This window comes from Nesoenas mayeri, assembly GCF_963082525.1.
Source record: "Nesoenas mayeri genome assembly, chromosome: 5".
Classification (NCBI taxonomy): Eukaryota; Metazoa; Chordata; class Aves; order Columbiformes; family Columbidae; genus Nesoenas; species Nesoenas mayeri.
Genome location: NC_137548.1, coordinates 42,571,989 through 42,587,505, shown reverse-complemented (window position 1 = coordinate 42,587,505; position 15,517 = coordinate 42,571,989). Strand labels below are relative to the sequence as shown.

Sequence of the window (15,517 nt, the reverse complement as noted above, 5' to 3'; positions counted from 1 at the left end):
CCTGAGGGCTTGTTCCTTTCCTCCAAACACCAAGCTTCTCTGAATGTACTAACTGTTCCTCCAAACCTCGAGCTTCTCTGAATATACTAACTGCTTAGTGATAGCCAGGGCAAAGTGTGACCAGCTTCTGTCTCATAGAGAAATCTTTAAGGATGTTTTCTCCTCTAGTGTGGCCTTCTCAGAGGAGAGGTTAAATGTGTTATTGATGACAGGAAATAGTGTAGCTGTATTGTTTTGCTCTAAGGTACTTTGTTTGCATTAGGATGGTCAGGATTAAGGTTCTGGGTACTAGCTGTTGGAGGGCATTCAGTCAAGTGCTCTCTGCCTCAGACTTCTCAAATTATCAAACAGATGAGAGGTGGGGTGGACAATAGAACTACAAAGAAAAACAGCCTCAGTTTGTTATGCTAGCTGACCAGTCCCATGCTTATGAGTTCTGTTACTTCAGGCCACCTCAGCAGTGCAGTAGTGATTGATCTGCATTCCCTTCCACCTTTATCCTGTTGTTCCAGCACATCCTCATTCCCTTCCTTTCTTCCCGGTCCAGCACCATCCCCTTTTCTGAGGAGTCTGGAAGAAAGGTTTTGTGATGGATGGTTGGTTGTCTGCCAGAAAATCTAATGAAAACATATATTTCACCTGAGACTTATCCCATTGAAAATCGAAATTCAAAGTCTATGTTACCTGCACTGATTACAGGTTTAAATCCTAGGTAAATTTCTGCAGAGATTCTTTTAATGATTTGGATGTGTAAATGCAGTCTTCGGTCCTACCCTTTTGAAGCTATGATGGAACATGCTCTGAAGACCCAGTCCACTGAAGCAGCTTGTCCCTGTCTATTCCTGGTAGCTGAACCAGCTGATTACCCCTTTTCCCACTTTCCGTGCCTTTGTTTTTATGACCTACATGTGTCATATTTTCCAGCTAAATGGAGTGTTGTCAGTATGCCCACTTCTGATTGCTGGATTGCAGGGTGCAGGAAAGCGTTGTGCCGTACAAAAGACATTAGCTTCTTGGAGTAGAAGGAGAGTATCTGCGTAGGTATAATCTGTTCCGCTTCATTCTTCTTGCTTTTCAAGCTCATACGCTTCAGAAACCAAGCTAGTGCAGACCAGAAAGCCAAGCTTGCTATTGGTCCTTGGTGTGCACAGCATTTTCATTCACCTGTGTTAATGCAGCATTTGGGAAGCACTGGCTTGCAGCTGTGCTAACTACCTGTGTTCTTAGCTTCTTACCTTACTGCAGGTAGACTGGATGGTGTTGGAAGGGGACCCGAACAAAGGGATTTGTTGCTTGTGTTATTGTAATCTCTGGACTTCCGTTTTCCTTTGTGCACTGTTGGTGAGGAGGTTGGTCAAACTCTGAAACATTTTCAGGAGGCTGTTTAAGTGTTTTAAAATGGAAATAATTGTATATTGTTTTTGCATGAAGTTTGTTTTGCTTACTAGAAACAACACACTTTTGATGCTGAAAGCCCATGTACTTGACAGTTTTGTGTTCCACCCCAGTGAGTTAAGATGAGTAGTAAAGGCCAGAAGAGTCCCAGTTGTCCTGCTTTCTAATGACTGTACTATTTGTCCCCATCACTTTGTTTAATTAGTTTGAACAGAATGGACTGTGCAGCTGACTGAGTGGCATGTAGATTCTCCTGGAGGCAGAGTTTATTCTGCCCCACAGCTGTGTGCCAGTCTATTAAACACGTAGGGTCACATACATGTGTGTTTCTAGCAGCTGTTTACTCTTGCTACTGGATTGCTGGTTCCCTGCAACATCCTGTAAAGTGGCATGTTTCCTTGGCCAGCTGCACTCCTGCAGGGAGACTGAGCATTTGTTTGAACCTTTTTGGCTCTCTTGCCTTGTATTGTCCTGTCACGTAATCTCCTGTTATTGTTTCAGAGAGTTTTCAACGTTCTGTACCCAATGCCTGCCGACCAGAGGAGACATGTCAGCATCAACTCTGCTCGCTGGCTGCCTGAGCCAGGCCTAGGATTGGCATACGGCACCAACAAAGGGGACCTGGTGATTTGCCGACCAGAGTAAGTGATTGCATGGAGTTACAACTGCTTTGGCTGTTCTGTTCTTAGGTCAGTGGGGATAAAATGTCTTTTCACTGCCTGGGGCATTGGGCTTGGAGGACCCAAAAAACCCATCTCTTAACACTCCTTTTGGACTGCAACAGTGTTTACCTGAGTCTCTTACAGTCAGTGTTTGTTTTGCTGATTATAAACTTCTGAGGCTGTTTGAAGTGTACCTCATTAGCTCGTTTTATTTCCCATGTCTTTCTAGGCTTTCTGAATCCTTTGTTTCACGTATTTCTAGTGCAGTGTCTTTCAGTCTCTCTCTAAAAGTTTGCAAGGAGAACAGCAAATTTGAGCTGTTAGTGAAATGCTTGCTTTCCTCAGCTTTCATGGACCCCTTGGAATCCACCAGCCAACTTGAAAGCTTGCTGACCTAGACTTATCAAATACTTGTTACAGTATTGAAGCATGAGATTCTATGAACTGCAAAGATTTTTGTCATGATTATGAGCAAGCCAGTGAATTGTTTTGGTCCTCACTTGAAAGCCCAATGGTGTGGTGTGTAGACTTCAGCTCTCTTTTATTTATACAGTGCCATGAAGGGTGTAACTGTCCCTTTGTAAACTTGCAGTTAAACACAAGCCATTTTAGATGTGGTGTGATACATATGATGACTGAGCATCTGAGCGGTGAAGCATGTATTGCTTCCATTGTTCTTGAAGAGTCTTTGCATCATGCTTCGAGACCCTTTTCTCCATTGTGTTGTGGAAGCACTTCTTTTGGAGTAGTGTTTCTTTTATGCTGCAGGAACACTTCAGGGATTTGTATGCTTCAGTTATTTCCTGGTATTAAACTACCTTGGTGTTCTTTTGAATTATGCTTCATGTGTTGAAATTCCTCATAACTTAAAAGCTGGCAGCTAAAAACTTGCAGCACTGCTGGTGATCTTACCACATGCATGTGGACTCCATCTGTTGTGCATGAGATCAGGCATGTGGTGCTTGAGGAGAGTCATATGGTCAGCGTAGAACCACTGTCTTAAATCAGAATAAACGTATACAATTGTAATAGTAACTAATTCAGTACAGCCTTCTGGTAAAATCTGTGGTTGGAATTCAGATTGGACCAATTTCAGTAGTACAGAATGCCAGTGCTCTTCAAGCAGCCCTCTTGTTCCCTTGAACATAATCTTTCATCAAGACCTTATTTATACATGAAGTTCTACAAGATATTATTATGGAATAAGCTATAATCACTCTTTTCCAGGATAAGTGGCTTTCTTCAAGAATAGTTGCTGTACTTTCTAAGCAGAAGAATTATTCAGGAATAATGGCTCTCTTCTTTTCAAACTCTAGAGAGTTATTCTAAGTTATTTATGGACTAAGTTATTACAGATTCAGATGGAAATTCTGTCTAGATATGAGGAGAAACTTCTTTACTTTGAGGGTGCCAGAGCACTAGAACAGGCTGTCCAGAGAGGTTGTGGAGGCTCCTTCTCTGGAGACATTCAGAACCTGCCTGGATGCATTCCTGTGTGATCTGCTCTGGGTGAACCTGCTCTAGCAAGTGGATTGGACTAGATGATCTCCAGAGGTCCCTTCCAACCCTAGCTATTCTGTTGATTCTGTGATTTTTCAGCATAGAGAAGGTATAAGATCTAGTCTACTGATTATGGCTTACAAGATGAACTTGGACAAGCACCCAAGGCATTGAAGTCTCCCTGAGGATGGATCCTTTGATTGAATGCTGAAGAGTTGAACTTGGTCTGGCTGTCCTGGCTTGTCACACCTCATGTTAGATATCCATTCTGGTGCTTGCAGTAGCCCCAAGTTAAGGGGTGTGTCTCTTCCTGACACCTTACTAATTAAAGACACAACAGGGACACTTTCACGGCATTCCAGTCCTTCCGCAGCATCTCTCTGAAACCTTTTTAGCTCACTGTGTTGCTAGGGCACTCTTCTATATCCTTAGTTCTATGTCAGCAACAGTCATGCACCATTCCAACAAAAATAAACTTTTCATATGTGAACATGAAACAAGGTGGCTGTAGGGGTGGGAGATTTATTGGTGGTTTGACAGAAATACTTTAATGGGTTTTGCGCTGGTGGATTGAGTGTCTGGTGCTTCTGATTATTATTGCAGACCTCACATGGACTGGTAGGTTCTTTTTGGAGCAGGACACCTGGTATGTTATGTTCCCAGTTATACCATTTTATAGACCAACAACAGCCAGAGTGACTTAAAACCTCTGCATGAAGGTGTAAATATTCACCGAGCTGGATAATTTGCATTGAGGCTCAAACATCAGAACACACAAATGAGTGAGGCTCTATCAGAGCAGAAGTGGCTTGCGGCTGTGATGTCTGCCCCAGATCTACTTGGAAGATCCTCAGAGAAAGGAAAAACCCCGACATCTCAAGATTTCAGGTGCCATCTCCGTAGTCCTAGGCTTAATAGACTTGGTTTGAGGTTGGCATGTCTGTTGACTTTAACTAGAGAAGTGAGGGAGGAGAACGAAAAATATTTGTGTAGTTTCCGTACACAGTAATACAGAGGAAGAGAAATATTAAAGAAATGTCTCAGCAATTGATAGAGTACTATATGGGGGAATAGTCTAACAAACAGCGGGCATCAAGAAAACGCCGTACTGTTGAAAACACCCCACTGTTCTAATTTGGCAAAGCAAACTGTGGTCAGTAGCAAATGGCTGAGACGGTTATAATTCCCTGGGTCTTTATTCCCATGTACAGTGAAGGCATTTGAAACCAAGCACTACAGGGATCACATAAATATGTTGGAATAGCAGCTGTACTTCAAATACAGGATTTGAAAGCACGTGCCTAGGGAAAATTAGATGAGTAGACTGGAAGTACCACCTGACCAAAAAAAGGCATAACTTGAATCTTCGTGGTCTCATAATGAGAGGCTATGCAAGTAGTCCTTCCAGAGTCTAAAGAAACAGTAATTAATTAAAATCAAATGTTTTGGGCTATGTTGCTAGGTTGGCGTAGCACTGATGGCAATTTTTCTTGCAGGTGGAAATGGGGAAGCTCAGGTTATGTTTATGGTCTATAATGTGAACTCTCTACACAAATTTGTGGGGTATGTTTTGCAGGAAAGGAAAATAAAAACCATGGAAAGCAGTATTGAATACATTGCAATTTAACTAAGGTGTGGGTTGGATACCTGTCCTTGAGAATTTTATGTGTTTATTTTTAATTAAAGGGTCAACTAAAGACTTGCTCCAGGTCTAATACAATACCTCTGTGCTTTAGTAAGGCAGTTCCCATGTTGAAACTACAATAAATCTAGTTAATTTGTAAAGAATAAGGATTAGAACAAGATCTGGTAAAGAGGAGGTGAAGGCCTGGTTAAAGGAAAGAATACAACATAATTGACAGCTGGACTCTGTTACAAAAGAGGTCATGGATGGACTTCCTTGAGAACCTATCCTGGGTCCGGTTGTTAATACTATTTATACTAATGCCTTGTAAGGATGTGCTGAATAAATTTGCAGAGGATGTGACATTAGCCTTGTCATTGCAGAGAAAGATCATAGTATTGCAGAAGAATTGGATTGCCTTAAAAGTGACTGGAGCTATAGAAATGGGAACTTAATAGTACAAAGTGCACTTAGTGACTAATAACACTGAGCCTCAGTAGTTAAAATGGCAGAGAAGGAGAAAGACCTGAGGCTTTAGTTGATCGTAGGTGATTAAGCCATCAATATATGAGGCTGTAAAAACAACAAATTTAATTCTAGGATGAGACACAGATGCTTAACAGCAAAGATAGTGAAATGTTAGTATCACTGTAGAAGAAACTAGATACGCAAGCTGAAACAGTTTAAAATTCTCATATCCATATTCCAAACTGCCTTTAAATGGGTACAGTGGTTGAGAAGAGCTGCTGGATGGTGTCAGTGCAGCACTTTTGTCTAACAATACCTGCAGCTTGGGATCTGTTGCAGGACTAGAAAGGAGGACTAAGGAGGGGGTTACGTAGCCTTCCATAAATCTCCAGGAAAGGAGAACTAAAGTTATATAGTTTTTATCAGAGAACAAAGAGGCATAAATTGACTAACACTAGGTTGTGGCTGCAAGCTAGAGACAGGTGGCTGACCAGCAGATTTCTGCAGTAGCCCGTACGTTGGTTGGGTGGATGAAAAAGGCTCAGCTGTTGGGGATGCAGCTTGGCTGGCTTGCAGAGATGAGTGTATGACTTAAATACATGTGACCAGGAGTGGGACTGGACTGCTGAGCCATGAGGCAGTTTTCGGTATTTTAAACCCAAGGTGTGTGTCTGAACAGGTGTTGACAAGTTGGGTCTCAGAGCTGTTGTGCTGTAGGGAGGTGAGGTGGCGACAGCAGTAGTCATCCACACTTGGAAATACATCTAATGGGCCTGAAAGAAGCCTGTGAGAGACTGGAATTCATGAACCGGTTCATTAGCTATGAGGACAGAATACATGTTTTCATTAGCCAAATATATAACCGCTCACAGGGTTGTATTCAGGTAAGGAAAGAAAGGAAATCGTGTACCTGTTTCCTTAGATTTCAGGGTGACACCCAGCTCACTGAACTATGCTGTTGAAAAACATCAATTTGTTTGCTCTGCTTCCTATGTCATTACATTGGAAGAAACTTTTATTTGTAGAATCATAGAATGTAACATCATGGAAGTTCCTGCTTTCCCAAATACTCAAAGGCCAACCAACTTACGTTTTTTACTAATGTTTTAGTTTCAATGTTACAGTATTAGATACAGACTTGTATTGAAAACCCAGAGATCCCAGTTGTCAGTGAATAAACACACTTCTGAGTAAGGACGATGAATAGCAAAGATGGTGAAGCATGTCTGCCTTTCCTTCACGTGTTCTTCTGTTTGTTTAGCTGCTGGTTTCACTTCCTTGCAAATAAACTATCTTAGAGCAGGTCTCTATGACCTGTTTAAAACTTTTTCTACTGTTCCTGCTGAATTACTGTCCTTTTGAGGACTGGTCTGTGTGAAAGCAGTAGGAAAGGAACTCAGCTTTCAGAAACAGCTTCCTGTGCAAGTGACCAACAAGAACAAGCAATTTAGTTTTCACTAGTCTGATCTTTCATTTTTGTTGGGAAAATCATCAGCTGCCATGTAAGAGGACTCACTGGGAGAAGGTTCATGGAAGTGATCTTTGGGAGAGAGCACCAAGTGTGGGAAGCCGGTATGAAGAAAAGCATCTGCAACTCTTGAGGGTGCATAGAGTAACAGATGTAGATCATAGGCAGTGTGTCTTTGGGGGATGCTTCACGCATCTTTTGTTCCTCTTTAACCAACTGCAGGGTGCTCAGGTCTGTCCTTCTCACGTGAGTCCTGCTGATTAGAGAGTTTAGTCCTTCAGATATCACTTAGAAATACACTGTGGTCTGTATGAGGTTGTGACAGCCTGAGGCTCCTGTAGTCCAGTTTTGTCATGGTTCTGTGTGTAGATGGTTGCCAGCTCATAGACCAGCATAAATACTAGATCACGAGTCTACTGTGTGCTTGCACATGACTTCACATTGCCATGTGGTAGTCTGTGGTTTTTGGATACAAAATAAGTTTGTATTCAGTCCAGAAGTGCAGTATCGAAAGGCTCTGAGGCACCGGTGAGCTGAATTCAGGCAATACATTTATTTAATGCCATGCTGCACCGAAACAGGAATCCCTTTAGGCACACCACTTGAGGTGCTGTACTCCACTTAGCAGATCAGCAGATGAAGTGGACCGTTGTATACTACTCCCTGAGGCCTTCAGGTCTGTCATAGGAGGTGACACAGAGCACTGTGAATTCCTCCCACTCCTCTGCTGTCCTGCTGCACACTGATTTTTCTGCATGGCTGCTGGTGTGTTTTAGCCTCCTCCAGCCATTTCTCCCCAGCCACATGCAGCCTGACATCCTTTGTAACTGGGACCAGGGCTAATGCTCACTGAAGCGTTGTATGTCTCTCTTGGCTCTGCATGGTTCAAGGTTTGATTCAGTTCCTGAATCTTGGGTCTTTGCAGCATGGAATGAAACACAGTGTCTTGGACAGTAGAAACATCTCTGCTGAATTCAAAAGGAATTTGGTTTTTAGTGCTCACAGCCTTTCCTATGCTGTCACATCCTAGCAAGAGCTTTCTCATTCAGAAACACCCCTGGTGGGGCTTCTCAAATGTTAATTGTCTTGTAGAACATGAACAGGTGAGACCGAAGGTGAGGAGAAGCAGACCACATGCTGGTTATTGCCCTTTGCTGGTTTCTTTTGTGGAGGACTGCCATGGGAGAAAGGCAGGGGGTCCAAATATCAGTTCTTTGAGTTCCCACTCCCCCACGCTCAGGAGCAGGTTCTGGAAGGGCTCAGTACTCATGTGCTTTTGAAAATGCTAACCCAAAAACCTCAGTGTTTTGAGAAGACTGTTTCAAAACCAAGGACTCAAAGCATCTTGTCTAGGGCTGGCTGTGTAATACTGGCATCCATGAGAGAGGAAGGATTTCTTCAGCAGACAGAGCTTCTGGTAATGGAATTAAAATACTGCCTGAAGATGTATCTGGTTCAGAGGCAGCATCCCTTGGAATTCTGTCATTGGGAAGTAGGTGTGGAGAGTCTCAAATTGATTCAGTGCTATGCAGTGTGCATATTTTAATTCTTTGTGGCGAGATCTGCCTGTGATGTGAAATTTTTCTGGGAAAATTCTCTTCACAAAAAATTCCTATGCTTTACAGAGGACCATGGCAATTGTCTGTTCATGACAAATTGGTTGGTTTTTTTTTTCCTCTGAGAATTGTGTATCCTCTCATAGTAATGGGAACGATGTGTCTGCAGCTAGTTATCAGTGTTGGTAGAGAGATGGTCATCTGTCCAGCTGCCTGGCCCTTCACGTCTCTGCTGGCTCCATCCCTCAGGCTCTTAAGCCTCCAGCAGTGGTGCCCCAAGCAGCATCAGCTGTGGTGCATTGGTTGCCTTTTAAGAATAGCTTCTGGAGGATGGAGTAAACAAAGAGACAGAAGGAGGAGCTGTTTTCCTTCATGCATAACCAAGGGATGATCAGAACCCTGCACAGTCAGTGTTCTCACAAGTGCTAACTGGGGGTTGTGTCTGAGTCCTCCCTGCAGATGGCCTCTGAAAGGCGGCATCTGCGCACCGGCCCTTGACCACGGCCAAGTAAGCGAATGCGTGTACCGGGCTTGTGCTGCATGTTGACCACAAGATACATTGAATTTTCTAAATGAGGGGAAAATATTATTTTGATTGATAAAAGGACTGAAAAGGGGGGAAGATGGTCACTTTTGCACTACAGATGCATCCCTGAAAGTTTATATTTGGATTCTGTTATTCATGCATTTAGGAAAAAACTGAAATGAATTCTTTCCAAATTGTGCAGAGAAGCCTTAGGTCTCCTGAGTGCCGAGAGGCTCATTCATTGCAGATGCAAGAGGAGTGGTAAAATGGAGGCTTTGGAACAGTATCTCCATTTTGATACTGGTTTTTGTTTCATTTCTGTTTCTGTATGTGAATTTGATATGCAGGATGAATTATGGCGTAAGGTGGAAGATGCCCTCACAAAATTCAACTTAATATACCTATGAATCCTAGAGATAAATTTTGAGACCTGTTTTAAGTCTTCAGTTATTAGCAAGTTCATTTCCCTCACTCAGTGCTTCAAGACGGGCTGAAGCACTGACTAGTTAGTGACATTTATTTTCCACCATGGCTAAGAGAACTTGTTACAGACCTCAGTGTTAACCTGCTGCTTACATTTGTGTACCATGTCACAGGGCTGCAGGTCCTTACTGGTTCTCAGGTTGGGTAGCAATCTTTCTAGGAGCATGACCACAAACTCTAAGAACAGTTAACAAATACTTCACTTATATCTATTCAGATCACACCTGCTGCTTTGTCTTCCTTTACTTTTTCTAGTTCTATCTACAAAAGCAATTAAATTTCATGCAAGCAATTATTTGACTTACTGCCTACTGCATGTGGCTCACTCTTTCATTGTTTTCATATATCTTCTTTTTTTCTCTTTGTTATATTACTGTCTTTAAGGATAGAAGTTACATTTAGGATAGAGTAATTGGCAATTTAAGTTTGACTTTCTTTTTGAAGAATGCTGCTAAGTTGGCTTTTTTTTGCCTTTTGTCACTTCAGTTTTTTTAACATGTTAAAAATCAGGTGTGAATAGCTAAAAAAAGTTAGCTTTTTTTTTTCTTTTAATTTTCTTAATGATTGCCACTAGCTGCTATGTCTGGCTACTTTTCTTACTCCCTGATTGTGTAAGTACCATTGGATATTTTTAAGTGGAGACTTCAGAGAGAAAAACAAAGTATCTCAGCCACTTTGAGTCATTATCGATTGTTGTGCTTAGCCTCACTGATGAACAGACCTTTTTTCATTCTGGTACCATTTTCCCCATGTTTATTTTTAGAATGTCTTTTTCCTCTTTGGCAGCACCAGTCCATCCTGCTTTCTTATAACCTTTCTTTTCTCTGCAGGTCTATACTAGACCTTCCTGGTTTGATTGTTTATTCCCTTAGCTTTCCAGTAACATCATATTTAATTTTCTGGTCTTTGATCCAGTTTATTTGTGGAGTTTTATTTGTTGTCCCTTATGTCTGTGTTTTCCCGGCAGGACTGTAGTGAATCCAGCAAGCAAATAAAACTGCCAACTTTTTATTCGTTTTCTTTCCCTTTTTTAGATCCTTGAGCTATCTGGTTCTGTACATGTGTAAATGCTCTCAACTCAATGTCTACAAACTGTAATAATTTTGAATTTGGGGTTTTTGATTTATTTTTTTTTCTCCCGAGCAGGTTTTCCCTGTGTGCTAAACAGAACACTTTTTAGTTGGCTAATCTCAAAGCTGCTGAAGACTAAAAATACAGAACTTGGCTTGCCCTGTGGATCTTATTGAGATTAGACCAAGCCAAGATCTCCATTTTGGAGCCTGGCAGCTTTGTGTGTGCACGTTGTAATGTCATATTAAAAACAAAACAAAACAAACAAACAAAAAAAAAAACTAAAACAAAACACATTTGCTACTCTTGCTAATTTCAGATGTTTATTTTGAAGTTGATTTATCCCATTCTGAATGCATTTTCCTGGTTAGTTTAAGATCCTACAAAACAAGCCTACTTCAAAGTTGCCTTTGAATCAACAGAAATGTTAGTTTCTGCAACAACACTAGTGAAAGTTCAAAGACGACTGGAGTGACTTTGGCTCTCCAGACTTGTAGCAGTTTAAGATGTTTAAGGCCTTAGAAGGCTTAAGCAATTTGCGCTCCCCCAAAGAACTCCTAACATCCTCAATTATCTTAAGCCACTGTAAGACCCGATAGATCATAAACAGCTTAAGATATTCTGAGGGTTCAAAGCTTATTTGGAGTATAGTCTGTCTGTAATCACTTTAAGCAATTAACAAGCCTTTAGGTTTCTAGAGGACTTCACATGAGTTATCCATCTTTAGAGCTTGGTTTAAGGTAATAGCAGGCTAAATTGTTCTTATTTAAGGAATTTAAAGCTCTGCATTCTGGAATCTGTTATTTACCTTCCAGAGGATCCCTGAGTGGTACTTGGTGTGACTGGAGCCAGATAGGTAGGTGAAGGATACCATAGAATACTAGCAAGATTTTGAGTGAGAAGAAAATCAGTGAAAATTCAAGAAATTCTTGATTGGTCTATTTCTGCCTTGCTTGTTCCAGGCTATTTGGCCTGGGTGGTATGTTATTACGCGCATAAATAAGTGGGGTTTTTTTGAGTAGTGCTAAAACTACTGTGTAGTGCACCGTATGATACACAAAAAATTTACCAGTGTTGTAGGAGCAAATCTTAACTCTGGTTCTTCCTTGCATGAGTGTTTTGTCCATCTGCTTACAGTAGCGCGTTATTTCAAATGTTTTGCATTCCCCTTCCAAATTGGGTTAAATCTATTCTAAATGTCAAAATAGCTGATATCTGGTTACATCATCAGGAGTTGTCTTCAGGAGTAAGAAGTTTGCCCTTGTTCTCTCAGGCACAAGTTACAACTCCCTATGTCATGCTAAGAGTGGTGTAAAAAAGCTCTGGGAAAAGCTGCTTTTAAAAAATATCGTGGCATTTCTGTGGGAGAATTGATGTCAGCACAAAAGCTGTCTGCAAGGGACTTTTCTTGTCCTTGTTCTCAACACAGGTTTTGCTGCGTAGCTTCATGTGCCCTAAGGGCAGCGCTCTCAACCTCAATATTTGTGCTTGGTTCCCAAGATAACTGAACATCCACACTTTCATACAGAACTCTTTCCTTCTGCTCTGTCATTGTCTTGGTGCTTAATTTCTGTTTATCACTCCTGTTGAATGTGTTGGAAGACTGATTCTTAATTTAAGACTTTCATGCTTAGAACGTGAGACAAACTCCTCTTGAGCTTTCAGTTGGTGTGTCCTCCATGTCATGAGTCTGCTCATGTGCTACGTGCAAACTGTTTGACGGGCAGGTCACCAATGCTGACTCCTGAAAGTCACTTGGGTTTTAGCTGTAGTGACCCTCTGGATCAGAAGAAACAATTCTGTTTGGGTTCTTCCTACGGTTTAATCTGTCTTGTCTATCTCTTTCTTTGAGGTATCTAACAGCTTAGCTGACTGATGACTCTCCTCATTAGCTGCCATGTCACATTTTTGCCCAGGGAAGAAGACTGTGAGAGGTGTGCCTTCCATCTCAGTCTTACCCACTGGCTGTAACAGCCTGGACTGTATCCAGCTTTAGTTGCCCAGTGGTGCACAGAACAATCTTGTGCATGTTCAAGCTGTTGAGACAGAAGTGTTAGTAGCTATTGGTGCCTCCAAATTTATAAGGTTGGCTTCATTTAAATAGTGTGAGTTTGAATAGAACCTCTTCAAACATTGTGTTATTTAACTTAGCTGGCAGGACTGCACAATTGAATAAATGGAGCCAGTCATCTTGCATAGTCCTCTGAGCTGAATTGGCATCCTCCCTGAAGCACACACGGGGCCACCAGCCGCACCAAGCTGCCCGCTGTCCTGCTTCTGTGGCACCTTTGGCCATTTGAGTAGGTGTCAGGATGTGTTTCTGCATGGATGCTGGTTTCAGGCAGGAGAAGCTTTTGCAAGATTCTGGAAAATTAGTGGGCTGTATTGGTATGGGCAGTAAAAATGCACCTGCTGCTAGTTGCAGGAAAGGGGTGACCTTTCCATTGTTCCTCTGAATGTGATGAGTAGGATAATTTAGTACGTCAGTTAAATGTCTGCGTGGTTGTTAATTGTAAACTGCAGATCTTGTGTTCTGTATGACTTATCTTGTTAGGAATTCCTGTACTCGGTCTCATGCTCTTCCCCTGGCTTGTCGTACCTGGGCTCTTCTCCAAGGGTGTGCTCTGAAATAGGCCTGTGCCAGTGGAGCAGCCACCTCTTCCTTGGTCAAGGGAATCACTGCCCAGCAGAGCTACTCCAGGAATCCTGTTTGCTGGTTCCATACACTTTGCACTGCAGCCAATTTTCACTTGGATTTGTCTCTGCACGTGGTTCATTGCCTGCACAGTAAGCTAAATATTTGTGAAGCAGGGTGTTAGAAATGATTGTTTTCCTCTCCAGGCAGCTGCTGGAGTGCCAAACTTTGCCTTGTACTGACAATACTGTTGCCTAGCTAATCATGGGAGCCAGGAATGGGCTTGTTGTGCTGATCATCACACACCGGCAGAAGAGATAATGAGCTGCTGACAAGGATGCGTCTGGAATACAGCCAAGCATTGCATTGCGTGAGATACCATGTGCTGCTTCTTCCTTCCCAAACCAGGACAGTGGATTCCTCTTCCTTAGCATAGTGTCACCTGCTTAGTGTCACCTTGTTCTCTGTAGCTCACTCTGTATTTTGTTGGTACAGTTTAGATGGTTTAAGAATGATAAGTTTAAACAAAGGGAGGAAAGCACATCTTGGGGAACTCAAATCCTTTGTAAACTAACATGGTTTTGTATCCTTGCTCTTAGTGATCTTGAAAGGATGGTATATTTGAGAAATTGGCTTTAAAGGGTAATTTCTTTTGTGGAGAAAGCGAACCTTGACAGCATGAAAATCAGATGGTCACGTAGCTATGCGCTGCATGGTACCACTCCGCAGCTAGTCTTCTCCATGTTGGGCTTGCCACAGTCTCCGTGCTAGTAATGGAGTGGTGCTGATATTTTTAGATGGGATTACAGGCAGCAGTGTCTGAATCAAAATTTAATTCAGTACTGGAGCAGACAGGTGTGCTAGGGTTGGTCCTTTCCATGTGGCAGGATTAAGGAGAGCAGTGCATTTGCCCATTGCTGCTACCTTTGTCAGTATTGGGGATTGTTTAAGTGAAAAGACAGTCCAGTGTTATTTATGCCTTCCTGGACATGCATATTCTGTTTGCAAATTATTTTTTAAATTTTGCTGCTGAGCTGTATTGTTATGGTAGGTTTAAGGAACTTTTGTCTTAATCACTATTCTGCCTCAGCTCTCAATTTTGGATATGCCAACTGGGGGGTTACCCAGATGTCTGAGTCAGTTCTGACCTGTCCTTTGTTGGTTTACTTCACAAATACTAGTTAAGCCAGTGCAGTAAAAGTGTATTTCAGTTTTCTTGTCACGTATGAATAACTTTGTCATTCATTCCTAGAGCTTAGTCCTAGCCTTGTCAGGGGTACATACCTGAGCTGTGTAGGTAATACCTCCATGCAGAGGGAGAGGCTGTGCTGCCGAAGTTGTTGGCTCTTGGTACCTAACAGGCTCCACTCTGAATCCTTATTTGACTTTTAGCAAAGCAGGCAAGTCTTGTGCCCTTCATCCTCTCCAAGCTTGTTAATAATGTGAGCTGGACACAGGCATGAAGGAAAAGTCCATCTCGGAACAGATCCCTGCTGGGAAAGCCAGGCTGTGAGCAGCTCTGCATTTAAGAAAGCTAATGGAAATTTCCAGGGAGGGCTTAGAGAGCTTAGTGACAGCCATAAAAAGGAAGAAAATAAGAACTTGACTAAGTGGACTTCACTGTCCATGACTGACGCAGTGTGGAGAATTGCAATTTTTCACCCTGAAGCCCTGGGCAACAAATGTCCTCCTTAACACGTCCACATCTGAGTGGCAACATGCTCCATGCTACACAGAGCTTCTACTTATGCCTTGGAAAAGGTAAAGTGCTTCCAGCATTTCCGTGTCTAGAGTTTTGATGGAGCAAAAGTTAAATGCTTACATTACCTGAAAAGTATTCATTTCTCCAGTGTAAGCTCTGCTTCTGTGAATAGTCAAGCCTTGATTTGCAAGTCTCCTGGGAAACATGCTGTGGAAGGCTTTCAAACGTACAAAATTCAAGCAATATTTTGCAATGGGAGTTTAAAAGCCATTAGGCTTTCTGAAAAGGGAGATTACACCATTTTAAATAGGTGTGGTTAGACCAGTGCAAATCTTTAAGCTTAATTGAAAGTCTGATTTAAACCAAGGTAATTGTGATTGTCGCACACATCTTGTTGTGTACTTAACTTGGTGCAATTATGTGATCA

The 15,517-nt window shown here is 42.1% G+C and overlaps 1 protein-coding gene across 4 annotated transcripts in view; it reads left to right on the top strand.

The window, feature by feature from the left end:
* Nucleotides 1-15,517, top strand: part of AMBRA1 (autophagy and beclin 1 regulator 1) — a 134,075-nt gene that overhangs the window by 104,588 nt on the left and 13,970 nt on the right. For all 4 annotated transcript variants that reach the window (XM_080345376.1, XM_080345375.1, XM_080345373.1 and 1 more), the window contains one exon: nt 1,897-2,036. In XM_080345376.1, coding sequence (XP_080201502.1) covers nt 1,897-2,036 — 140 coding nt within the window. The remainder of the gene's footprint in view (nt 1-1,896; nt 2,037-15,517) is intronic.